Consider the following 27,507-nt stretch of genomic DNA (forward strand, 5'->3'; position numbering starts at 1 on the left):
AAGGGTCAGGTTGTGGAGACACCAGGGGAGTTTGACTAATAGAAGTTCCTGTGAGGCATGAAGGCAGGGCTAGCCAGACGTGATGATGCACACACAATCCCAGTACTCCAGAGGCTGAGACAGGTTACTGTGAGTTCTACACCAGCCAGCGCTCCCCAGTGAGACTGTCTCTAAGTGGGCATGTCACATCAGCTTTTGATGCAAGCCACCAAGTAATACAGGGAACCACTGCAGGAAGGTGTGAAGTCTTTTTTTAAAAAATAATTTGACTTTTATTTTATGTGCATCGCTGTGAGGGTGTCAGGTCCCCTGGAACTGGAGTTAGAGACCGTTGTGAGTTGCCATGTGGTGCTGGGAATTGAACCTGAGTCCTCTGGAAGATCAGTCAGTGCTTTTAACCACTGAGCCATTTCTGCTATCAATCTGTCTGTCTTGTCTGTCTGTCTATCTATCTATCTATCTATCTATCTATCTATCTATCTATCTATCTATCTATCCATCCATCTGATAATATCTCACTATATATCCCTGGCTGGCCTGTAACTTGCTATGTAGACTAGGCTGGTCTTGAATTCAGATTCACCTGCCTCTGCCTCCCAAGTACTAGGTATGCCTGGCCTTTTTTTGTTTTGATCTTATTTTATGTGTAGGAGTGTTTTGATACATGTATGTCTGTGCATCAAATTCATGCCTGGTACCCGCAGAGGCCAGAAGAGGATGTCAGATCCCCTCAACTGGATTCATAGTTGTGAGCTGCCATGTGGTGCTGGGAATCAAGAGTCCTCTGGAAGAGCAGCGAGTGCTCTTAATTGCAGAGCCATCTCTGTAGTCACCTATAAACTTTTTGAAAGAGAGACGAATGGAGGTCATCAGAGGAGCCAACTGAGGAACTGGCCTCGCTTTGCCTTGGCTTCCAGGAGTCTGTTCTTTTTGTGATTCCTCACTGCCTCCTCTTGTCATCTGTGCTGTAAGGCAGCTGATAGAAATGACTTGTAGAGATTTGTCAGGATGAAAGTCATTTGTGACCTTGACAAGAGTAGTTCTGGTCCAGTGATGGGGTGAAAGTGTGACTGGTGTCAGATGGGGGGAGAACAGGAAGAGCATGCAGTGAGGGCTACCAACCCGGGGGATGTGCAGCCAGGCAAAAACTGTAAGTAAAGATTACAGAGGAGGATGGGGTCCTTGAAAAATCATTCATGCACATGTAGGTATATCCATGTATAGAGACAGGAGACTATGTAACAGGCCCCCAGACCTTAGCAAACTGATGCCATGTTAGAGGCACCAAGGCACAATTCTGACCTAAGAGCCCAGCACATAGACCCCAACATCTGCCAGAAAAACAAGAAGAAAGACCTACTCCATCATAGTCCACAGTTTGGGAAAGTCTGTAAGTGTGCTAACCATGCTTTTTGACTTCTGTAGCTCTGCTTATTGTCAACGGTTCTTACTAATGCAAGTGTGCCAACCAGGATATGGTTTTCTGCGTATAAAAAGCCAAGAATGATAAGCAAGTAGCTACACAATTTGGGTAAGTTCCCGGTGTAGCCCACTGGTGGGTGAATAAAGACTTTCTATTGGCTTTCAGAGTCCTCGTTTTCAAGTAAACACATTTTGCACTAATGTGAATGAGTCTGATGATGAGCAGGTGAGGCTAAATTTGGAAGTTATTAATAGATGGCTTTGGTATAAGTGCTTTCCTCTAAACCCTACCTGGGAAAGTCATCACACACACACACACACACACACACACACACACACACAGGCTTTCATGAACCCACTCATCTATACATACACACACACTATATATATATATATATATATATATATATATATATATATATATATATATACACACACACACACACACACAATAATAAAAATGTTAAAAGTTTTTGTTTTTGTTTTGTTTTTGAGACAGGGTTTCTCTGTGTAGCTTTGTGCCTTTCCTAGAACTCACTCTGTAGCCCAGGCTGGCCTCAAACTCACAGAGATCCGCCTGCCCCTGCCTCCCAAGTGCTGGGATTAAAGGCTCGTGCCACCACCGCCCGGCTCAAAAGTTGTTTTTGTTTTTGTTTTTGTTTTTTTTGTTTGTTTGTTTTTTTAACCTGTTTTTCATTACTATAACAAAATAAGGCAGACTTCTACAAAGAAAGGTATAGTTTGACTGAAGGTTCTGGAGATACAAGGCCTAGGAGGGTAAAGATGGTATTGAAGACATAGAGCATCAGCTGGCAAGAGACAAGGCTGCTGCAATGTTGTAGGATGTCTTTCTGTATGCTGTGAATATGTGTGGTTTCCATTGGATAATAAATAAAGCTGTTTTGGCCTATGGCAAGACAGCTTACAGCCACCTACAGAGAGAAGGGTGGAGTCGGGAGAGATGCCAGCCTGCAGCCTAAGGAGCAACAAGATGTCAGCTGACCGGTAATGCCACGGCCATGTGGCAACATAGAGATTAATAGGAATGGGTTAATTTAAGATGGAAGAGCTGGCTAGCAAGAAGCTGGAGCCATAGGCCATACAGTATGTAATTATTATAAGCCTCTGAGTAATTATTTTATAAGCAGTTGCGGGACCACTGATGGGAGACATTCATCTGGACCTCGGTGCTAGGCAGGACCAGAGAAACTTCCAGCTACACTGGAACCTGCCTCTCACCTGCTTATAAAGCTAGCAGGATTCACTTATGGGAGTGTTGCCAATGACTGACCTTTGAGCCAAGCAACTGCCCCCTTGGGGAGTTCAGCTGTACCTCCCTGCCAGAAGGATTATCAGTTGTGCTTTATTGCCTGCTTACACCCTGACACAGGCAGGTAGGGAGGACTGGGAGACCCTCACATGAGTATCTAACACTCCTTACCATCTCTTGTATGCAAGCCTACCTTAATCCCATGTAAGGGGAGGGGTAGAGTCTATAGGCCTGAGAAAACTTGTGGAGGGAAGCTCTCATCTCTGGTTCGTAAAGGCTTTCCTGGGGTGGCCAGTTGGATGGGGAGGAGAGCCTTCACCCTTGTAGATATCCACTTACCTGTGCTCTGTAAGGAAACCCAATACAATCACTGGCTACCCAGAGTAAACTTAGGCAAAAACCCGCCTTGGTTTTTTTGCTTTTATCTTAGTAGAAGAGTTAGACATTGCTTACATTTCCCCCTGGGGGGAGGGGCGGGGAATGAGCAACAGGGGATTCCACAGTAGCCAGAGTTTTTCTTTATGTGTGTGTGTGCACACGTGCGTGCGTGCGTGCGTGCGTGCGTGCGTGCGTGTATGTGTGTGTGTGTGTGTGTGTGTGTGTGTACATGCTCATATGTGTAATGTGTATTGGGGGGCATATGTGTACATGCATGTGGAGGCCTGAGGTGGATGTCGGGAATTATAAGGTTGCCCTGCCCACCGTGCATTTACACGGCTTCTGGGAATCCAAACTATTGTCTCCTTGCTCCTGCGGCAAACATAAAGCACAAGGAAGCAGTGAGCAGGGACGTGAACCTTGGACTCCCAAATTAAATGATACATCATGCTCTACCAAGGTAGCTATCCTGGCCTATTCTTTTCCGGTCTCACAATAGGGATGAAATTTCAACACACGAAGCCGTGGGGCCATTCAAACACTCTCCTGCCCATGGCAATAGACAACGGGGAGGCATCCCGGAGCTGTGGGTGAGGTATGGGTGAGTGAGGGACAAGTGTGGGCAGCATCTGGACAGAAAGACAGAGAGCCTGGAGGGTGCAGGAGGTGGAAGGTGAAGCCCTTTGTCAAATTGCCTTTATTTTCTCAGTGAAATAAACAGCAGGGCTTTTGGCTCAGAGTGTGGAGCAAGGAGGGTATCTGAGGACAGAAGGTGAGATCTAGTTATTTCAGAGTGTGGGAAAGGAAAGTCCCTGGGGATATGTAAAAGGACAGTGTGGGGAGCCCACTAGAGACTCATGATCATAAATTTAGAGTGGCAACGGAGTAGACTTGTTATTTTAGTTCAGCATGGCAAGTTGGAGAGAGACTCTTTTGCCAAGAGGTCCCAGGAACCAGGTGAGGGGTGCATGCGTACAAACCATGGTGTCATGGCCGGGTAGGAAGGATGTAAGGACAAGGTTAAACAGTGAAAAGGGAGATTGGAGGCCAGACCTGAGTCAAAGAATTGTTCAAATGTGGTTCTTGGAATAAATAAACTAGAAGAGAAAGAAGTGTTGGTCAGGAGGTAGGGTGCAGGTCAAGAGTTCAAAACTGGCTGTGGTCTCGCAAAGGTCTAGGGTACCCACATAATAATGGGGGTGGTTCGGGGACTAGGGTCTCTGATGAGCCATTTACCTACCCGAATGCTACATTCATTAGCAGTGTTAACAGTGTGGGGTGGGGGTGGAGAATTGTGAGTCAAGTGAGTGGGACTCTTGGAGCATGAAGGAGAGTGAAAGTCAGCAGAAAGGCACAAGCACGAGGCGGGGCCAGCATAGCCTGGGGACAAGGTCTGAAGCTGCAGGCAGTGGGAAGTCAGACTAACTTCAGGGGAAACGCTGCTGCTGCTGTTGCTGCTGCTGACAACAGGTTCTGAATGCCACCCCGGAGCCTTAGTAAACCCCATCCTCTCTTCGGGTGCTAAGAGGCCATCCAGGGTGAAGGATTTATTCAGGGTCCTGGAGTCAGAAGGAAACAGGCAACAGCCAGACCTTTTATTTCCTTTTCTCTGCTTCCCAAATACCAACCCAGTGTTTTGGATATTTAAAAGAACTCTTAAAATGCCCTTGTTTGCTTCTGCCTTTATACCACCAGTGCTGCTCAAGGACAGGGCGGTGGTAACCATGGCAGTGAGCAGAGGGCGGTGAAGAGGTGGTTTTTTTTTTTTTAAATGGGGTGAAGCTCAGGCAGGCAGCATACAGAGCTGGAACCCCTTGTCCTTCTTGGGGCCCTTTGTTCATTCAGTTTAGCTGTAAGGAAAAGCTGAATTCTTCCCCGCGGGGAAGCAAGCCTGAAAGGCTGGGAAGGGCTTGCCTCTCTCGAGGTGCGTCCCTGCGAATAGATTTGGGGAGCCACTAGGGAAAGTTGGGGCAGCTGGCATACACACAGGACAGTCTGTGGTGGCAAAGAAGCCAGCTCTCGCCTCCTGGGTGCAGAGTTCTTAGGATCCGTCGTCAGCTGGCCTCACCACGTCTCCCCAGACAGGTGGCCGCTCATGGGGCTGGCCCAGAATTCCAGCCAAAAAAAAAAAAAAAAAAAAAAAAAAGGCTTGCCAGGCCCTGCCTTCGCAGGAAGGTATGGAGGGGGGACAGAGGAGGGTAGAGGAGACAAGAGCGACGGAGAGGGCTGCTGGATTAGGAGCCTCAAGTGCCGTCCTTTCGAAGACGCTCCCCAAGGGGTCGCAGGGCAGGACAGGGCAAACTAGGGGCCCACGGGCACAGCAAAGTCCCATGACTGCAGTGTTTTGCGGCAGGTTTCCCAGCTGCTCTAGGCAGGAGGGAGGCAGCCCCGGTGATGGGCGGAGGGAGGGAGAGGAGGAGGGAAGTAAACAGGAGACCACTGTGAGCCAGTTCCCGGTGTTCAGAGAACACCAGCCGCCTCCGGTCCCGGTGGGTGGCTGGATGTGTGGAAATGAAACCGGGAGTGGGAGGGAGAGTGAAGAACAAGCACGCACTTTTTGCCTGTCATCCACTCACCTCGCCTTCCCGACCCCGGCAGCCCACGTCCCTACTGGGGTAAGGGTGGGAGGAGGTGGGAGGAAGGCAGTTCGCCAAGCACCCACCCCGAAGTACCGAGCAACTGTCGGTGAATCAGAACTGTCTCAGCCTCCTGTCACCTGCGCTCAAGCGGGAGGGGAGCATGGCATCATCATCTTTGGGACGTGGGACTTGCGACGGAAGGGGATGGAGGACCCGGCGGCCAGGGTGTTAGGCCAGGTGTCTACCTCCCAACATCTAGGGGACTTCGGGGAGAATGGGTGGGGACCAAGGCCTGAGGGTGCTTGGGAGGAGGGGAGGCGATGAGAGAGGCCAGGAGTGTCCTGTGGTGGGAAGCGCCGGGGAGCGGCGCCGGTACCGAGGGGCGGCTGCTGCTGCCGCCAGTGCGCGGGGTTATGCGAGGTAACCGAGCCTGGAGGAGGAGGGAGGAGGCGTGGGCCGCGGGCCGGGGTGTCTGGCGCTCGTTGGACAAAGAGATGATGAAACGTGAGCGCTATATTTACCAAGGGGGTGGAGACGGGTGGGAGGGGGTAAAAAGGACAAACTGTTCCACAACAACCACAGGAAACACAGCCCTTCTGACTCACCCAGAGGGCCGCGCCGACCCCAGCGCAAGCTTAGCCCCGAGGCAGTACCGGAGCCCGGGGCTGGGGGTTGGGGGGACGCCGGCACCGGACCGAACCCGGGTACCCGAGCTGGGGATGGGTTGGCTTATAAATAAAAGGCACACTGGGTCGAAAGGCTGCAGGCGTGTGCGCGTAGCTTTTGTGGGGCAGGGGAGGGTGCAGAAAGACGTTGCTGGTTTTTTTGGCCGCGTGGCCGGGTCATCGCGGGAGAGACTGTGCCCGCAGTCGCCGAGAGCACGATTCCTGCAAAGTCATCTTCACCCGCACAGCCTGGCCGGCCGGTCAGCCCGCCCCGCCCCGCCCGGGGACAGCAGCACCAGCCACCCCACCCCCACCCCCGCGCGCCTCGCCTGCAGCGCCCAGAGTTGGGGTGCGGTGCGGACTATGTTTAGAGGCTGATGTCATCGTGACACCCTACTCTGCAGTGTTCCCAGGGGTACCGCAGGGCAGGTTTTCCTGATCTTCGAGGATGTGGGGGTGGAAGGTGGCCTGCCTTCTCAGCACACCTCACACCCATGGTACCCCAGAGATTTAAAAAAAAAAAAAAATCTCTAGAGTTACGAAACAGGGCGGTGCGCGCACGTGGAGGGTGCAAAGCCGGTGGCTAGCGCCCCGAGGGGCCAGCAACCCTCCCTAGTTGCTCCACCCCCAGCTCAGGTGTGGGGGGTTAATTTCAAGGTTAGCTCACGTGGGCGCGGGCGCCCGGAGCTCCTTGCACGAGTTTGGGGCGGGTTCCTCGTCCCCCAATCTAGGGCAGTTTGTTCAACTGCAGCAAAGGGAGCTTGATGTTCCAGCAGGGAAGGGATTTCTGAGAACTGGGACTGTCCTCAGATGAACCTGCCTCCTCCGGCTGCTGCTGCGGCGGCCGCCTGCGGAAGACTTTTTAAAAGGGCGATGCCAGGCCCAGACGCTCGGCGCGCGAGTGGCTGAACCGCCCGCCACTCTGCGGCCGGAGCGGAGCACCCGCCTCCGAGCGCCACGCGGGGCCGCTCTGAGCACAGGGGGCTGCGGGCTAAAGTTATCCTCCTGCATATGCATGAACGGATGGCCTTTCCGCTCCGCAGTGGAGAGGCCTGGAGTTTTGCGGTAGGCTGCTTAGTGGAGCGCGAGTAAAGTAGGGCGTCGTGTAAGTTTTCGCGCTTGCCGGAGCTCCCCGCCCCCTCCAGACACTGGGTGTTAACTCAACCTGGCCACAATCGGTTCGCCAGATCCGGCTTTATCGGATTGTGTATTCAGTTCCAGGCACATCACTGTAATGGAGGGCCCACCCCTTTAGTGCTGTCTACGTCCTCCCTAAGCCCACCACCTTCCCTAATTCTGCTTTCAGTAAAACGAACATAACTTCCCCCAGTAGGTCCTTTATGTGCACTGGGTGGGATCGCTAAAGCTGCAGAGCCCAGGCCGGGAAAGGGAGAGGTGTGGATCCTGCCCAATGTGCGGTCTGACACGTGATCCCCTAGCCCCAGCGGGCCATCTGTTCCTTTTCCTTCCCGCTGGGAGGCTGGCAACTCTGTCCAGGCACAGTCCACGCCTCTCAGCAGGAAAAGACTGCGAAAAGCCAGAATCGGCAGAACCCTGTATCTACAGCATGTGACTTTAGGCTGAACTTGGGGCCTAGAGCAGGACGATACCTGGCCATCTGTGTTTTAAGCAGAGTGCCGGTGATGAGCCCCACCCACCAAAAAGGGGAAGCCCTGCTTCGGGTCTAAATAAATCTCCAGGGAGGAATCAGCAGCATTAGCCTGGAAATACCTTACTGGGTCTTACCTAGGAAAAAGAAAAGATTCTAAGCCTCCAGGCCACTTCTTACAGAGCAGTGAAAGACGTGGGGTGGAGGTGAGATTACGAAATTAGGAAATATATATTAACTCTAGCTTTGGGGAAGTGCTAGAGTTGGCAGCTACCCTAGACGCTGTTTTTAAAAAGAATCATTTTGGGAAAAAAAAAATGAGTTCTCATTAAATGCCGGATTTAAGGTTCTCCAACCTTCCCTGCCATAACAGCGTTCTGAGAAAGCAAATCTTACTTTGTGGCCCCTGCCCCAGGATTTTTGAGACAGTCTCCTGCAGCCCACTCTGTACCGCACAGTCTCCTTCCTCTTCCTCCCCAGTACTGGGGTTATGGCATGCCTTTCCACACCCCAACCTGTCCTTTAGGAATCTTTAAAGACCCCTGCGAGGCAGGAATTTGGAAGAGTCTGTGCACCGGTCTTAATCTAATCCTATCAGTCTGCAGATAAGGAGATGCCTCCGAGAGGTTGGGTGAGGTCACAGATCTCATCTTAGGTCCAAGAGGCCTGTATCCTTCAGGCACTTCCTTGTACTAGATCACTTAATGATGATAATTATTTTAGGGAGCATTGGTAAACAAGGCTCACTGTTCTGGCTACAGGCTCATAAGTCATAGCCTTGAGAACTTGCATAATAAAGCATAAGCTTAGGGGGAATGTAGAGAGGCAAACAATATAAACTAGAAGCAGTTATAATCTTCGAATTCTAGTGTTTCTCTGGGTGGGGGCATTTGGAGTAGAAATGTAATAAAGAGTGACTTGGGAAAGCAGACCTCTTATATTTATGTGGCCTGATATTAACGGGATAACTTGCCAGAATTTAATTGAGACAACCGCATGCTGGCTAAATAGCATAAGCTGGTTTTAATCATAAAACTATTATAGTACATTCCAACACAGCAAGGAAAATATTGTTGAAAAATACAAGAGAAAAAGTTATGATGTAGGAATTATCACTTCTTGTGCTATGTGCTATCAAACACACGCATGTTTTTTAACATGTAGCTCTCATCTAGGACAGATTCCTTTGCATTTCTGTCCCCATGCCTGTCTTGCCGCCAAGAACATAAATATCTAAGAATGAACGGTCAGGAAAGGGGAGCGTGGTGTACAACGTTAGAATTGCCGAATTTGAAACCGTTCTCTGAATCAACTAGCAATTTGTTTGCCAATCTGTAAGAAATTCACACAGATGAAATCTGCTTTCTTGGTCTTTATAACTGAATCGGAGAACTCAGTCCAAACCACATGAAATCAAAGGGCACTAAAGAGAAGGCAGTGAAGAATTAAGGGAGGTTAAAGTTTACACATAAAAAATCCTGATGTTACTCTATTCAAATTCAGAATCATAATCGTTAAGGAAAGATATAGGCTTTTCTTTTCTTTTTTTGAGAATAATGCTGATGTTAGTCTTAATTTTTGGTGGCTACTCAGACCTAGACAGAGGAGACTTTTTCAGGAGTGTAACTTCTGCCAGTAGAAACACAGGACTGGGAGATTGTGTAGGCCTTGATCATGGGGCTCCTAGAGAGCGCCACTGGAGACAGGCAGAGGCGCAAATTCTAAGTAAAAATCATGTATCCCAGGGACAGTTTATTCTAGAAAAAATGATCACAAATTAGGCAGACTCAATCCCCCTCCCTCCTTCCCTTTTTTTTTCTTCCTTCTCCTTTCTTTTCTTTCTTGAGGCAGGATCTCACTCTGGAGCCTAGGTTACCCCCAGGCTGGCCTCCTCAAATGCTCCATCCTTCTAAGTACTGGGACTTCAGGTGTGCACCATCATGGCCAGCTCCTGTGAATTCTTTCATGAAATTAAGGTTATTAGAATGCAAAAAAAAAAAAAAAAAAAAAAAAAACCCAAGATGGCTTCCCTGTTACATGGTTGCTATAAGGGTGCATGAAGGGGTTTGGGGTTTGGGGTCTGGGTCTGGTACAGAACAAGTCTCCATGCTCTCATGGGGTTGGATACTGATGTGATCATGGTGGTAATTCTCCATGGGTCAGCCCCCATGGGTCAGCCCCCCTCTACATGTTCTTTTCCCTGGGAAATGACCTTGTGTGGTGTCTTTCCTGCATCACTTTAAAAGTCAAAACAATCTACCTTCAAACTGAGACCCAGAAGAACCCAGTGGAAGCATCCCAAGTATTAAAGGTTAATCAGCAGTGGGAGTCAGGGTTAGATATTGTGAAATTTGCAGAATTAGCATTTCATGGAAACAAGAGCCTTTCATACTCAGGATAAGTGGATGGATTTTTAATCAGCAGTGCCCCTCACAGTATGCCCCTGCTAGGGATATTGGCTCTAGTTTCTCTGCCCAGCTATCAAGATGGAAAACAACCCCAGCATTCACGACAAACCCACACTAATTGTTGATCAAGTAATGCAACAAGATTCAGCTGGTTAGGATTTCTGGCTGGTTCCAGTTCTTAAGAATCTATTTAACATAGTTAATGTTTCACAGGGTTCTTCTAAAGGAGAGTTGGGAATCAGGAACCCCGTGGTTTCTATTGAGTTCTGCCATTATCTAGCTGATAAGGTAGAAAAGTCTTGTTCTCCACATTTGTAAAGCTAGGGAAGGAAATGTACCCTGCAGGAACTGGGAGGAGTCCCTGAAAAGGATTTTTAAAGTCATGCAAACGAGGGGCTTCCGCTGGTCTTCCCTGGGTTAAGAAGGCACTTGGGGCAGTTGGAACATTGGGGTATAGCAAAATACCAAGATGTGGTGCTTCTGTGCAGGGCCATTGGATATGGGACTAGATTTTTTTGTTAGCTGTGATTTTTTTTTTCGATGAATTTCTTATAGTTTATGTGTGGGGTGGAAGAACTTTCAGTCATGTCCAAAGTGCTGCAATCCAAACAAGAAAGAATCGATGCTGTCTCTTCAGAGAGTCCTTGTATAACGTGGCCTGCCATATTGAGGGGTTGTTTAAAACTAGATTCCTACTGCATTTATTAATCACTCCGTCCTCCCACCTATCTTTCAGGGTTACCACCAGCAACACAAAACGTAAAGCTCTGTCCGGTTGCACTACAGCTCCGCGGGTTTACAAGTGTCAGAGCGCTTGCATTCGGAACGCCCTTCTGATTGGCTGAGCCAATGCCAGTGACATCAACCAACTTACTTTTGATTGGAAGGCTGGTTGCTGGGACTGTAGCGTTTGCAGGAAGTCACTTAACTGTTTGAGGGCTGGAACCCCGCAGCCGAAGTTCTGTTTCGTCCCTAGGGACGGGTGTAACCGCCTGGGGGAGATACGTCTCCAAGCCACGCCAGCTGGCACGTGGGCCGGGAGGCGTGGGCGCGCGCGCGGACCGGGCGGCATCCGCGGGGCTGCGCCGCCCGGCTCGGAGCAGTTTCCCTTTTAAATGTCAGCGTTCGGGGCTGGAGGGGCAAGCACGCGGCGGCGGAACGGAACGGTCGGATTGGCCGCGCGCCGTAGTTCTAGACGCACCTCTCCACCGAAGGGCCCTTCTGACTGGCAGGGGGAGAAAGTAAACAGAGTTGAATCACCCTCCCCACTGGCCAATTGGAGGGGGCCTGGATTGTGACGTGATGGGATTCTGCGAAATTGTTACTGAGCTGGAGAATGCCGGAGCGGCGCGGCGCGGCAGGACCAGGGGCTCGGCGGCCGTCGGCGGACGCGGGAAGAAGTGTCTTCTAGGAGGCGCGGCGCCCCGCTCGGTCCCCGCCCCCCGCGTCCGCGTCCTCGGCTGATGCCCCGGGGCGTGAGCTCGGCGGAGAGGCGGCCGAGGGCGTGCGCCTGGCTCGCAGTTGCCTTTCCCCGCGACTCGGACGCGTTTGCAGTCGAATAAACTTGCGACCGCCACGTGTGGCATCTCTCCAAGGAGGCGGCTCAGGAGGAGGGCGCGCCCGTCGGGGGAATCGCGCGGGGCGCCGGGCAGGGCGGCGGCGACAGCGGCGGAGCCGGCCGCGGCTGCTGCGTGCGGAGGCGCAGCCGGTTACGTAAAGATGAGGGGCTGAGGTCGCCTCGGCGCTCCCGCGAGTCGCGAGCTCCCGCGCCCCCGCCCCCTCGGCCTCGCCGCACCGCTCGTCGTCCGAGGCCAGGGCAGGGCGAGCCGAAGCTCCGCAGCCACCGTCAAGTTTGGCCGCACCGCCCGGGGTGCCGTCGCCCGCACCATGTCCGCGGCCGCCTACATGGACTTCGTGGCTGCCCAGTGTCTGGTTTCCATCTCCAACCGCACCGCCGTGCCGGAGCATGGGGGCGCTCCGGACGCCGAGCGGCTGCGACTACCTGAGCGCGAGGTGACCAAGGAGCACGGTGACCCGGGGGACACCTGGAAGGATTATTGCACGCTGGTCACCATCGCCAAGAGCTTGTTGGACCTGAACAAGTACAGACCCATCCAGACCCCCTCGGTGTGCAGCGACAGTCTGGAGAGTCCCGATGAGGATATAGGATCCGACAGCGACGTGACCACCGAATCTGGGTCGAGTCCTTCCCACAGCCCGGAGGAGAGACAGGATTCTGGCAACACGCCCAGCCCGCTCTCCCTCCTCCACTCCGGAGTGGCTGCGAAGGGGAAACACGCCTCCGAAAAGAGGCACAAGTGCCCCTACAGTGGCTGTGGGAAAGTCTATGGAAAATCCTCCCATCTTAAAGCCCATTACAGAGTGCATACAGGTTAGCGGCGTCGCCTCTCCCCCGCTCTGGGCTTAGCTAACCTTTGGCCGGCCGGCATTCCTGGGCGCCCAGGACTCCGCACTCGGCCTAGAGGCTGCAAACATTTTTGGGGAAGATGCTGTTTAACTCTTGCACTCTCTCCTTACTTGGGCCCCAACCTTTAGGAGCCCCCCGGAGCCCCCCAAACGGCCGGGCTGAGAGAGTGGCTTGCGTGGCTTGGCCGGGGAGCGGGCCCGCCCCTCCCTTGCCCGCCCCGCCCCCGGGACTCCGCACCCCGCCGCTGCGGGGCCGCCCCACCTGGGGAGACGCTGGCGGCGGGCAGTCAGATGGCGCAGCTTTTTATTCCATTCCCTGGTGGGGTTGCAGCGGAGGGGTCGCGGCGTGGGGGGAAGCCGCACTCCGCGTGAATCCTTTTAGGGATGACTAAGGACTCATTTAGCTGGATGGCGGCTACTTTTCAGGGCTTGCCAAGGTGGTTTTAAATTTGGCCAAGAGCCCCCTGAGAGGTTTAAAATAAAACTGCTTCAGGCTGCAGGGGAGACTGATGAAGGAATGGTTGGCGGATTAACTTCGCGACCAGTTAGCCTTCCTAAGGGACGTGATTCAGTGCTGATCTGTCCCCCATGTGACTTATTAGGTAGCATGCCTGAACCCTAAGTAGAGAGGTGTGGTCCTTGCTGGAGTTCAGGGCCTCAGGGATGATGTGGGGCGCTTCTGCTAGCGGTAGGCCAAGCAGCATACACCAACGTGGCTGGAAAGACATCTGCTGTGTGGAATGGGCATTGGGACTTAGAGGGACCTTGGTCAGCTGGCTCTGGTTGTTCCAATTAAACATGCACAGGACAAGTTGGAAAGCGTTCACATGTGGACGTGCCGTCTGATCAGCTTAGGAAGGGTCGTTTGTAACTGCTGTTATGATCAGGCAGCAGACCCTTCCCTTCGGCCCTGAGACAGCTTAAGAAGTTGTTGTCATTGTGTGGAAAGGCGTGGAGGATTTTTGGTGTGAAGGTTTGATATTTTGTAGGAGAGATCCTGAACCTTTGGTTTCAAAATGGTGCTCTTGTTGGGGTTTTCGGCTTTGTTCGCCTTTTAAAAGAAGGACTGTGTAAACACCTCTTCTTTTTTATTTCCTTTGGAAAATGGGTCTTTTGGGGGTGGCTGCCAACACCCATATAAATCTGAATTTCCTAGTGATCATGAAAAAACAGGTGCTTTTAGGGATCCGCTTCTAGGTTGCCATATGAAACGTCACCTTTGAAAGTTTGAATCTGTAAGGCAGTTGGACAGGCCTGTACCCTCAGTGAGGGGTGTGACCTTTACTAGGGCTCTGGGAGGCGAAGAGTGGTGTATGAACTCAGCGTGTTACTCACCACAGCTGTTGGGCGGGCCTGGCCATGTCAGCCATGTTCCCCGGGTTCAGTAGCTCACATGGACACCCACTGCCACCTTGAGCAAAGGCATTTTCTCCTTCAGGAGGGCTGCCCAGTGGTGTAAGTGGGGAGGCCCGCAGTGCCTCCGTGGCTCAGCAGTAGATACATACACCCAGCATTCTGGGCCATTTCGGCTGAGTGCTTTTCTCGGGCGTTTGTAGAAATGGCTGCTCATGTGTGCGTGCATGCGTGCTGCTCTTTAATTCTCCATAAGGCATGTCAGCTCAGCTGTTTCAGGAGAACCTTTCACACAGTTCAGAGTGGAAAAGGAAGTGAAATAAATACTCTTCCCCGTTTTAAATACTGCAGTCATTCTTTAGGTTCTAGTGGTGTGGTGATTGCAGGGGTCTTATTTATGGTGTGGGGGGGTGAGGGGTGGTTGGGGAGGGGTGAAGGACTCTGTCCTGCTAGTGTGGGCAAAAACTCCAGCCTCTACAGATGTTGCCTGAGGTGTACTGACGGGAAAGCACATGCCAAGTTGAGTTTCAGGCACTTGGATTCTCAGACGGCTTCAGGTTAGATCTTGGTTGGTGGGGCAAGGAGCCTCCTGATTTTCTTTCTGCTGGTTCTCAAATCCTGAAGGTGCCTGGAGACAGCCTCGGATCTTCAGAATCCCTGCCACACCCCCGTGTTCAGGCTGCTCCACACGTTCCCTTGAGAATCCCCTTGCTTGCTCACTGCCTTATAGAGCCTTGTGCAGACCTGCTTCCACAGGGCAGCTTTAGAAGTGGAATCATTTCAAAAAAATGTGTCCTTTAATTCCGCGGAGCTCCTTCCGCGGTGTCCCGAGGAAGGACACAGTTGAGGGGGCTGAACTGGGCTCGGATTTGCCTTGCTGTCTGTTCCTTGAGACCCTAAGCAGGTCTTCATGATTTGGGGTTTGCAAACTGGAGTATCCCTGCTGCAGAATTTGCTTTGCAGATTTGTTTGCCGTGGACGGCACAGAGTTTATAAAAATTTCATTAGTTATCAGCATCTAAAAATCAGGATTCTGGCATAAGGCCAGATTTCTAGTTCTCTGGAAAAATCAGAAGATCTGGCAAATACTGAGTGGCCCGGATCCTTGCCTAGCAACAATTGGTCTGAACTGCTTTATCTTGGGTGGACCTCATTTATTTATGTTTATTTTGGGTTTTTGGAGACAAGGTCTTGCAAAAATAGCTAATCTGGACTTGAATTCCTGGACCCCCCTCCATCCCCCCCACCCCCGACACCTCCCAAATGTTGAGGTTAGAGGCATGTACACCAGACTTATACTTTTTCCTTGTATACTCAGACTGTCTGGCAGAAGGGACTGAGATAGCGTCCATAACAGAAGCCTTCCTCCACTTTTGGAATAGAATGTATGGTGGTCTTAGGAATGCCTATACTGGCAATTCTAACTCAGGTGGAAAAGTTTCTTTCCAGGTCCTCAGTGGCTCTGTCACTCACTATTCTCTGTAGCTCTGGAGTTACCTGTTTGGTCAAGGAGAGTCTCGTGGTAGAGTATAAGTGTGATATGGCTGGATGTGGTAGATCTGTATACAGAGAAAGGTAGATCTGTGTAAGTTTGAGGCCAGCCTGGTCTACAGAGCAAGTTACAGGCCAGCCAGGGCTACATAGTGAGACCTTGTCTCAAACAAAGAAATGTGATGTGAAGCCACTTCTAGGGGCTAGAGGTGCTCAGTGGCGAAGTGTATGCTTAGCATGCCCAAGGCCCAGGGTTCAATTCTTAGCACCCAAACCAAAGCTCAGGGAGGCTGGACTTCAGGGCCAGAACCAACTCTGGCTGTGGCGCCAAGCCCTAGACTGAGAGGCCCTAGTGTTCTCACCTGGTCCTTATCACCTTCTCCCCTTTTTATGAGTACTAGGAAACCCTGTCCTTAAGGAGGTGTGTTCTTTGACCTAGTCTTTGCAGGCAGCTTCCCACAGTGATACGGGATAGTATTTCATAAACTGCATCCTTCCTGCATGTATTTACAACTGAACCCGAATGGTAAGGAGGTGACTTGCCTGTGGGAGTATTCCTCTACTATATTCCCATTTTATATATATATATGGAGGCTTGAGACGACATTATTGTACAAATGCCCACCCTGTACCCTGTGGTGTCTTAACACTGAGAGGATAAATTATAGAGCTACTTATTTAGAGGGCCATATTGTTTCTGACTATCAACGAGCCAATTTTTGCCCACCTGGGGATGTCGTTCACCCACCCACCCTAGTGAGAATGTCTAGACTCACTTTCAAGTGCCCTGTGCAGAGAAGTAGCAATGAATTGCAGAGAAAGGTGTGCAGAGCCACATACAGCTCCCCACTGAAGGGAAGATGGGTTTCTGAGTGTGTTGGGTTCTTGTGGGTTTGCTAGTGAATTCCAGATAAGGTGCACTTCTCTGGAGTTCAGGATAGGGTGGCCTTTGGTTATTTGGCCTAGTTGAAATTTCCTCTGGAGATAGAGACCCACCCTGGTGACTCTTGTTCCTAGTCTGGAAGAAAAGAAGGACCTCCTCCTTCTCTTACTTGCCCCATCTCCTTGCCCTAGCACTGAAAAAGCAGGGTGGCCTTCTTCTGAAGCTGGCAAGCATCTCTGCTTCACAGCATGAAATGCAAATGGGGTACAATTACAAAGCCCGTGGGCGTTTCCTTGGTTTCCCTCTCCGAGGAGTGTGAGTGGGCCCAAGGTTGGAGGTGGGAGGCCCCATAGGAAACAGGGTCCTCTGGATGGTGGCACCCCGTTGCCTTCAGACACAATGCTGTGAAGGGAAGAGGACTCTGGGGCTCCATTCCGGTTGTTGATGCTTCTCCCAAGGCCCCCGTCATTCCGCAGTGTCTGTGGGAAACTCCCAAAGTGAACTTCCCAGGGAGAAACAGCTGAGGACATATTGGGAAAGTGGCTGACAACGATCTTCCCTAATAAGTTCATTGAGAGGAAAAGTGGGCAGATGATTCCCGAGCGCTCTTTCAGCAGCTCCTAAAACCACAGGGCTAGCTCTGCTTGGAGCCTGCTTTCAGCGAGGTTTCTGGATGCCTTCCTATCATTAGCATTGTTAGTATTGAAAAACAACACCCGGGCCCGTTGTGTTTCTTAGTCTGCTTTTTATTTTCTCTCTCTTGCCTTATCTATTCTCAGGGTTGGGGTGTGTGTGTGGGGGGGGAGGGAGCTTACAGCTAGAAACCGCCCCCACATCACCCTCCCACCCTTCCCTAGTGTTTCTCCAGCAAGCCCAGCGCCCACGGAGGAGCGTAAATTAATGCCTAGTAATTGGTACAAAGGCACTTTCTGTTTCTATGCGGCACATGCAAAAAGGATAGGCAAAAAAGAAGGGGGGAAAGACCCACTGATGTTAAAAAGGGAAAGAGAGATCCTTCCAGCAGTGGTCTTGAGTAATCCTGGCTCCCAGTCTGCCCCCCACTTTTTGTTGGAAGTTAGTCACAGGCCTAGGCCTAACTCAGCACTTGGTGGCAGTAGTTGCTGGTCTGAAAAGAATAGACTTTGGAGGTTGGACGTGACCTTGAAAGGTCGACTCATCCATCATTTTGTCTATAAAAGAGCATGTGCCCACCCTCTGAGATGGGTTTGGTCTGCCGAAGCATTTGGAAGAACTTGGGAGATTTGGAGGCAGGCTGCTAGGATACAAAAGCCCTCCTGCCTCCACTAGCATGTGACTCTGAGCTTATCCTGGAATCTTCTAAGTGCCTCCAGTTTTTTGTAGAAAAAACGTCAAAGCCTGTGGCTTCCAGCTTGCGTCTGTGTGTGCCCCGTTCTCCCTCCATTGTGAGTTCCTGAGGGTTTGACTCTGTAATTAACAAGGTTTTATTTTTGTTGTTGTTTTAAATCTATTCCTAAAATACTGCTTAGGGGAATTAATCGGTCGAAGGGGCTTGGTGGAATGGACTAGCCTCTGCCCTTTTGTTACCAGCCAACTCCACGAGTCCCAGGCAAAGCTCAGGGAGAGGCCTCGCTCTCCCTTCCTGGAAGGCTCCTAGAACTTCAACACCAGTTTGGTGCATTCAGGCCAAGAGTGAGTATTTGTCTTGTCTTGGCCTCAAGCAGCCTCCTCAGCAAGTGTAGGACTAATGTTAACATTAAAGAGAATGGGGTCCCCCGAGAGGGAAGAGAAGAGCAGGTGTTTTTTTTTCAACCCCTGGGGTCTTCCTGCACGTTCACTTCCACTTTTGCCTAGATACTTGTGTTAGTGAGGCCTGCCTTCAAGCTCCCTTTTTTCTGAGCTCCTCCTCCCTGGTGTACAGGACTTTGGAAGCCTGTGGTGAGAATGAGAATCTGGACCTGGAATCCGAAGGTTTCCCACTTCATCATCCAAGGCCAGAGCTGCTGGGTCTTTGAGTGAATGAATGTATTTCCTAGAGTTGGGAGATGGAACCCGAACCTCCCGAGTGCTAGGCAAGCAACCATTGCACTATATCCCTAAGCCTCCGAATTTATTTATTTATTATTATTATTACTATTATTGTTATTGGTTTTTTGAGACAAGGTTTCTCTGTGTAACCCTGGCCGTCCTGGAACTCACTCTGTAGACCAGGCTGGCCTCGAACTAAGGGATCTGACCACTTCTGCCTCTGGAGTGCTGGTATTAAAAGCATGAGCCACCACCGCCCGTGCTGAATTTATTTTTAAAATGAGATTGAGAATGATCACTACTATGAACTAGAGAGTATAATTCATCCCTGACTGACCAGTTTGAGTCCTTTGAAAAAGTGAGAAGACATCATTTAAATAGATTAAAATAAAACCATGGGAGCTTATACCATACAAAATTAATGACTAGGTTTTGAAATGCAGACAGTGCTGTGTTTTGTCTTCAGTGAAGTTTAGACATGTTTGAGAACCTCCCTCTTTGTGGAAGTGAATGAATGCTTCTGGGAGTCTGTGACAACTGGGTATGGGAACCACTGGGTAGGCACAGGGACAAATGGCCCAGGCCCTAGTCTGGGGATGACGGACATTTTTGTTTTAATTATGTGAAGGTGTGTGTCTGCCTGTGTATGCACACGTGAGTTCAGGTGCTGACAGGGCCAGATGTGTCCAATCCCTTGGAGAGGGAGTTAATTGTACAGACAGTGGTGAGGCCCTCGATGTGGGTGCTGGGAACTGAACTAAGAGCCTCTGAAAGAGCAGTGAGCGCTCTTAGCTAATAAGCCATTTCTTCAGCCCAGACCCTAGACAGTTCAGACTGGAAAGATTTATACAGATCAGTGTTGCTCAGAAAAGTGGGAGAAAGGTGGGGGAACTTCACTCTCTGTCCTGTCCAGGGGGCCAGCTCTAAGATTTCAGTCAGTGAAGAGGGGGCCCTGGCCCATCAGAGTAGTCTCCTGAGGAGCTAGAAGGTGAGGGGCTTCTAGAAGAACCTTTACCTCCAGCATGAAGGCAGGGGTGCCGTGGCTGGGAGCACGGGCCTTCAGCACGCTCTTCATGGCCTATCCCTGCCTGCCTTACTCTCATCACAAGGACTCAGGCAAAGCTTTTATGTCCTGAACCTCAGGTTTCTCACCTGTAAAATGGAATTCCATAATTACATGTTATTGAAGTTAGGAGGCCAAGTTCAGACGAGGCATTTAAAAGATTTAGCATGCTAATCTTAGGCTGAGAATTATTACAATTAAAGGTAAATAAATACTTTACATTTATATTTCAGAAACCTTTGAGAGTCCTGGAATTCTTGTTTAAAATTCTAGATGATTCTGAGTGACTGTTACAAGTGAAAGGTATGTCAACTGCTGATGGCCATTATGACTTCATGAGTGCTGTCATGTTGGGTATGTGGTGTGTCAGGTCCTGGGCCAAACAGCTTACGTGTGTCATATTTATTTATTTAGGTCTTTTGAGACAGGGTTTCTCTGTAGCTTTGTACCTTTTCTGGATCTCGCTCTGTAGGCCAGGCTGGCCTTGAACTTACAAAGATCGCCTGCCTCTGCCTCCCAAGTGCTGGGATTAAAGGCGTGTGCCACCACCACCCGGCAACGTGTGTCATGTTTCTACGTTCGAAGAGTTGTCTGTGAGGGCTGTTGACCTTAACCCCGTGACTTTTTCCTGGTGAGAAGTGATTTCGGTGTTTCTTAAGGGCTCTTTTGTGTTTGTCAGGCTGTCTTCTTCGTGTCCCAGCTCTGGTGTGAAGATGGTTCTCATGAGCCTTGGTTGGGAAACTCCGCACAAATCCTGACTCCCCATGTCATCCGAAATTGTTTACTTCCAGCCGGAAAAAGAACCCATTTTGTTGTCATTATTGTTTCAGTCTGCTTTTATTTTGCTTTCTTTCTTTTTTTTTTTTTTTTTTTTTTTTTTTTTGAGACAGCGTCTGGCCATATAGCTCAGGCTAGCCTGAAAAAAACTCTGTGGTCCAAGGTGTCTTCAAACACTTGGTCTTCCTGCGTCAGCTTCCAGGGTGCTGAGATTATAGGCCAGCGCCACAACAACTGCAAGGTCTGGGTTTTGGATCCATAGAAGGTTCTAAGCAAGAAAGTCCATAGACTTGCTTAAAAGAAAACAGTGTTCCACGTGGGCTGTCCCATACCTATAATCCTAGCACCTGATAGGCGGGGGCATTAGGCAGCCATGTATTAAGAGGCCAACCTAGGCTACTTTGCAAAGCTTTAAAAAATTTCTTTTTAATTAAAAATGGAGCTCCAGGTTCAGAGTGCGGGCATTCAGTGTCCTCTCTGTCCCCTTCTGTCTCTCTATGGCTTTACCACCCTGTTGCTGGCTCTGGCTTCATTCATTAGCTGTTTCTCTCTGAATGGTGCTAAAATGGCTGCCAAGCAACACCAGACTCACTTCCTGCCAATTCAGCAAAGCCGCACAGAAAGACTACTTCCCATTCCTAATGATTCCAGCAAGCGACCCAGGCTTTAAGCCACGGCTGAGCTGAAGTTGTGTGTCCCTTATGAAAACCGTCAGCATGGCAGAACTGGGTTCCAGCTCCTCCAAGCCTCTCAAGTCTGAAGGTGTGGGCTCAGCTCCTGAACTGCTAGGACTCAGAGGAAGGACTGGTTGGAATACAGGAAGATGGAATATAGGCCAGACAGGAAGATGGAATATAGGCCAGACAAGGCAAATCGAACACCTACATCCACTTAGGCTTGCTAGGAGGAAGCGCCAAAGAGCAGCATTTATTTCCTCTGCTCTCTGGAGCTCAGTGGAAAAGATAGGCCATGAGTGAACGGACAGAAAGGACTCTGCAGAGAACAGGTGATATCAACACGTCTTGCAAGTGCTCACACACACCCGCAGGCCCTCCTGAGGAGATGGTCAAGAGACTATAAGACCAAAAACTTCACACGGAACAAGTTTACCAGCAGGTCTTCAAGGGTGTTTACATGATCTCCACTCCAGATTGTCCATTTCAGTGCTTGGGGGAGTGAATCACACTCACATGAACATTTATTATCCACGGTGCTGTAGATAAGGTCTGTGTGAAGACGAGTCGTTCATGTAGTGGTTCCGGTTGAGATTCCAAAATCCTTTCAGTGTGCACAGTACTCAACAGAAACACCACAATAAAGTCAACAAACAGAAAATAGAGCTTAAAACAAAACAAAACACCAAAGTGACTTAAATTCCTGGGTTGCCCTTGTAGTTTTATAACACTATGGTTTCAAAGACAAGAGCAAAATGAAGCTGGGCGTGAAGGGCATGCCTCTAATCTGACCACTTGGGGAAGGTTAGGCGGGAGGAATGAATTCTGAGAGCACCCAAGGCCAGCCGGGCCCCTTGGCCAGATCCTGTGGGGACATGGTAGTGTGGCTGCTTCCTGTGGTGGAAAGCACAGACCTGCACTTCCTAGCCTTTGGTGAGGAACACTAAGCCAGGGGAATCTGTGGCTCATTTTGCTGCAGGAATTCGTAACTCAGGCTGTTTCATGGGGACCTGTGTGGAGTAGGACTGTTGTCACCACAGCCATATCCTGATACCAGCACTGTGCAGGCCCCGGATGGGAGAAGAAGCTGGAGACAAGTGATGGCATGGCATCACCTCTCACTTTTCGTCCTCATTTGTCACAGCCAAGCTAGCTGGTGGAGTGGGTATAGCCAGTCAGGCTCCAGCCTTCCCATTTCTTTTCTTTCTTTCTTTTTTCTTTTTTTGGTTTTTTGAGACAGGGTTTCTCTGGGTAGCTTTGCGCCTTTCCTGGAACTCACTCTGTAGCCCAGGCTGGCCTTAAACTCACAGAGATCTGCCTGCCTCTGCCTCCCGAGTGCTAGGATTAAAGGCGTGCGCCACCACCGCCCCGGCTGCCTTCCCATTTCTGTTGTTGGAAAATAACGCTGTCTTGGCAGTTTAGGAGTTCTTGGTCACGTCTCTATTTAGGGCAAGTGAGTTTTTTGTTTTTTGTTTCTTTAAAGACTGTATTCTGTAGCCCACACTGGCCTCAAACTCAAGGTAATCCTCCTGCTTCAGTCTCCCAAGTGCTAGGATTGTAGAAATGGCTTGTTAATGTATTACATTCTATTGTTTTTCTAGGGTAAAATTTAAAACAGCCACTCTAATTTGGGGTCCTTTGCCTGTCTTCCCCCGAGTGATATCTCATCTGGAATAGCAAGCCCACCTGTTGCTCTGGCACTGTGGAGGGTCGTCCACGTGCCAAGCCCTCCTGCAGCCTGGTGGTCTCCATTGGCTCTCACACAGCCACTGCGTGCCCCGCCCTCACTGATAGCATGTGCTGAAGAGGGCTTCCGCAGAGCAGCTGCAGGAGTGAGATCCTGGGGCTTGTGACACTGTCTTCCTCCCGTGGCACCTAGTCCTTTCTCTCCCCATTTGGAGGGGAGGAAACCCAGATCTGCATAGAGGAATGACCCACACAGCAGTCCAGCCCCTCAGGTGCCGTTAGTGGGGCCTACCTAGCCTGGGCTTCCACAGGCTTGTGTTCCGGAGAGGCTGAGGGAAGGCAGCTTTTCCTGAGCACTTCCGGGTGTGTCTGTAAAAAGGAGTGAAGAGCTCTGGCGCTCCCTAGAGACCTCTAACATCTATCTACACGAATGGTGTTCTTCGAATCCCGTTCTAATCACAAGCCTATTGTAGGCTGAAAATAACAAAGTAGAAAAGGCCCGTGTAAGCCTCAAACATAGCTTAGCAGCACAGCCACTATGGACCATAGGACTTCCCTCCCGACTGTGGCTGGCTGGGGGCTGTAGCTTCCTGCTGCCCAGCATCAGCAGAGGGAGGGTATCGAGCCCAGGAAACAATCAAAATTCCAACTACAGTCTCTTCCGAGGCTTGCTGCTTCTGCACTTTCAGAAAGATGAACAACCCAAGGCTTAGATTCTAAGCAGAGCCATCGTGGACTAGGGGGCCTGTGGACTCCAAGGTCTTGGAAGTGTTGGCAAACCCAGGGAGAATAAGCTTAAGGTGTACAGCTTTTTGTTTATTGAGACAGCTTCATGTAGCCCACGCTAGCCTTAATTCCTTAGGCCGCCAAGAATGACCTTGAACTCGTGATCTGCTTGCCTCAGCCTCAAGTGCTGGAATTTCAGATGCGTGCCACAGCTCCAGGCTCGGTGCTCTACATTTTAGAAATGTTACTTTGAAACTTAAAGCTGGCAGAATGGCCATTTCACTGCCTTAACAGTGCCACCCCTGCCCCTAACTGCATATGGAAAGAAGGGCCAGGAGGACAGTAAGCAAAATCGGGCATGAAAGAGCCTCTGTGCTTTCAGTTCAAGCCTTGGCTCTTTTCTCGCATCTCATCTCTTTGTATGCACAAAACCGGAGTAAGCATTCGAGCTGGGTTTTAAACTGGTCATGCACTGGTCTGTGCGGTGTCCTTGGGCAAATCACTGGCCCCTTGTGCTGGCTGTTTCTGGAACCTGACCGGTTAGAAATCAGTGATCATAAAAATGGAGCGAGGACGAGAATCCATGTGTCGGAGAGAGTTATTGAGCATTTGCTTCTGGTTTGATATTGAAGGCCCCCTGAGCATCCATCCACTCTTCAAATCTCCTGCAGGAGGCTGGGCAGAGGTAGGAGTCATGCTGCCCTGAGAACCAGCTCACGGAAGCTGGGATCTGCTTTCTTTGGAACTAGCTATGTGGTTATGAGGCCTTTGGAGCATGGCTAGGCGCTCCCAGCTCTAAATTCTGTAAATGACCTAAATAATGCCTTCTAGTGACGTGTACCAAGCTGCAGACCTTTCTTGTGTTTGAAATGATCTCTTTGGGGTTCGTATTTTTTTTTGCCTCTGCACTAGTTTTAGAATTTCTGAGATGAGGCCACAAGACTGAGGTCCTGCTGTGCTAAGTACCGGAAGACTCGAGAATCCTGTCTGCCATCTTTCCTTGGGGTTTCACTGGGCCTGTGGGGTTCTCACAGATCCATTGAGTGTGGGGGTCGTGCAAGCACTAGCAGGCAGGTTTACTCCACAGATACAAGCGGCTGTTATGCATTATGCCTTGGGACACACCCACTGCCTTTAAAGCGCCTACACTGGTGCATGAGCTGCTTTCCTTCCCACAGATACTCGGTACCCACAGTATGGGTGGTACCCACAGGCTGAGCACCGACATCTCACATCAAAGCAAAAATAAAAAAACAAAAACCGCCAAACATGAAAGGAGTAAAACCACAAAGGCTGCAGGAGAGAGGTGGAGCAGGAGGTACTGGGATGGGTAACCGTGGGGGACAAGATTGTCCCTTCAGAGGCTGCCAGGCATCCTTGCTCATTCAGAACAATTTTGGGTGTGGCAATACTTCCGGTGAGCAGGAGACTTACGACGTCTTGATTTTTGAGTCCAGTGCTCACGAAAACGATTTACGTCGGAGGAGGTGGGATTCCGTCTGAGAAGTTCACAAACTGTTATGTTGAGCGTGCACATGAGAGCGCCGGAGAGTGGGGGTACCTGTGCTTCTGCCCCTGCAGACCCTCCAGGGGTGGAGGGAAGGTGGCGGTGGACGGCCAGGGAAGTGGGCGGGTCTGTGTGGGACCCAGTGAGGCTGTGTTGTTGGACTGGCCCTCCCTCTGCCTGGCAAGGATGGCAGTATTTGGACAGCCCTGGAAATGTGGGGCAGAACATACACTCAGGAGGGGTGCCCTTTTTTTGTTCTTGTTTAGGGCCATTTCTGAGTCCTATGTGGAAAAAGGAAAGGAGACATGAGAAGTGTGGGACGACAGATGTATATCCCGAAAGGGTCTCGCTTTCTAATGAGTTGTTGGAGTAGGAGACAGTGACTTCTCCTTTTCTTTCTCCTTTAGACACCTAGACTACCCACTAATTTCTCCGTAGGAAGTATACATCTCTGCTCCCACAGGACGCATTGGTTTGCTTGTTTTGGGTTGGCTTTTTGTTTTGTTTAGGACATAGCCCTGGCTGGCCTGGAGTTCACTGTATAGGCTAACCTTAGACTCTGAGATCCACCTGGCTTTTTTTTTTCTTTCTTTCTTTCTTTCTTTCTTTGTGTGTGAGTGTGTGTGTGTGTGTGTGTGTGTGTGTGTGTGTGTGTGTGGGTTTTTTTTTGTTTGTTTGTTTTTTGTTTTTGAGACAGTCTTACTGTGTCACCTAGACTGGCCTCAAACTCTATACTCTAGTCTCAGCTACCCAAATGCTGATTTATAGGCATGTATAGCACAACAACCAGTCTTGGAATACTCCTTGATAGTCTGTGGAATAGCTTAAGCTCAAATGCATCATTGTTGTCAGTAAATGTGTATATTCACATAGAAACATTTATTTATTTATTAGGGGTGTTTTTGTTGTTGTTGTTTTTTTTGTTTTTGTTTTTCGAGACAGGGTTTCTCTGTAGTTTTGGTGCCTGTCTTAGATCTCGCTCTGTAGACCAGGCTGGCCTGGAACTCACAGACATCCTCCTGCCTCTTCCTCCCTAGTGCTGGGATTAAAGGCATGCACCACCACCGCTCAGCTCTATTTATTAGTTTTTAAAATAATGTCTTCACATAACTCATTTTGGCCTTGAGCGTACTGTGTAAACCAGGCTGGATTTGGATTTGTAAGCCTCCTGTTGTAGCCTGCTAAATACTAGAGTTACAGGTATATGTCACCATGCCCTTTTAAATGTTAGATATATAACTGTCTGTCTGTCTGTCTATCTATCTATCTATCTATCTATCTATCTATCTATCTATCATCATCTGTATCCGTGTTTTATCTGCACATGACAGCACAGAAGAATGGAGGTGGCCGTTCCTTCTCTGCCTCTGCTGACCTCAAGCTCACTAGCTCTCACTGTAACGATAAGCTTGAATTACTGACCTTCCTGCCTCTATGTGCCAAGTGCTGCAATTACGAGCCTGTATTACCAGGCCTGGTTTATGTGAGATCAAACCCTAGGCTTCATACATGCTGGGAAGCCACCAGTCTACCAAGTGAGCCACACTCCCTGCCCCTTTTTTCCTTCCCTTTCTTTCTTTCTTTCTTTCTTTCTTTCTTTCTTTCTTTCTTTCTTTCTCTCTCTCTCTTTCTCTTTCTTTCTTTCTTTCTTTCTTTCTTTCTTTCTTTCTTTCTTTCTTTCTTTCTTTCTTTCTTTCTTTCTTTTTTTTTTTTTTACTTGTCTCACTGAGTAGCTCAAACTGGCCTCAAACTCATGGCAGTCTCCCTGCTTCAGTATCCCAGGTACTGGGACTATAGATGTGAGCTACCATCCCTGGCTCATTGGTGCCTTGGTCAACATGATTTGATGACTTTGTAAGGTTGAGTTTTTTTTTCCTTTCTTTCTTTCTTTCTTCCTTCCTTTCTTTCTTTCTTTCTTTCTTTCTTTCTTTCTTTCTTTCTTTCTTTCTCTCTCTCTATCTCTATCATCTATCTATCTATCTATCTATCTATCTATCTATCTATCTATCTATCTATTATTTATTTTGAGGCAAGGTCTCACTGTGTAGTCTAAGCATGCCTCGATTTTCATGGCTGTCTTCCCACACCAGGCTCCACAGTGTCGGGGTTAGAGGTGTGTCCCATTATTCCTAGTTATATAGTATTGCTTGATCACTAGTACCTCTTGAAAATTTCTCATTTGCATCTTTGTCCACTTTTATTACATTAGGCTGTTATTTTGTACGAATATGTATGTATGTGCTCATGTCTGTGCAGGTGCATGTGCACACACCAGAGTGAAGGCCAGAGGTTGACCTCAAGTGTCATATTTTTTAAATTTATTCTTCTCTCATACAATATATCCTAACTGCTGGGCGGTGATGGCACACACCTTTAATCCCAGCACTCAGGAGGCAGAGGCAGGCAGATCTCTGTGAGTTTGAAGCCAGCCTGGTCTACAGAGCAAAATCTAGGACAGGCACCAAAACTACACAGAGAAAAACCCTGTCTCGAACCCCCCCCCCAAAAAAAAACCCCAATATATCCCAACCAAAGTTTTCTCTCCCTCATTTAGTTAGTTAATTAATTAATTAATTAATTAA

General features: G+C 49.6%; 1 protein-coding gene across 1 annotated transcript in view; it reads left to right on the forward strand.

The window, feature by feature from the left end:
• The first annotated feature begins 10,707 nt into the window (after positions 1-10,707).
• Positions 10,708-27,507, forward strand: part of Klf9 (Kruppel like factor 9) — a 29,683-nt gene continuing 12,883 nt past the window's right edge. The window contains exon 1 of the mRNA XM_028893933.2: positions 10,708-12,723. Coding sequence (XP_028749766.1) covers positions 12,219-12,723 — 505 coding nt within the window. The 5' untranslated portion in view covers positions 10,708-12,218. The remainder of the gene's footprint in view (positions 12,724-27,507) is intronic.

This window comes from Peromyscus leucopus, chromosome 1 (assembly GCF_004664715.2).
Source record: "Peromyscus leucopus breed LL Stock chromosome 1, UCI_PerLeu_2.1, whole genome shotgun sequence".
Lineage (NCBI taxonomy): Eukaryota > Metazoa > Chordata > Mammalia > Rodentia > Cricetidae > Peromyscus > Peromyscus leucopus.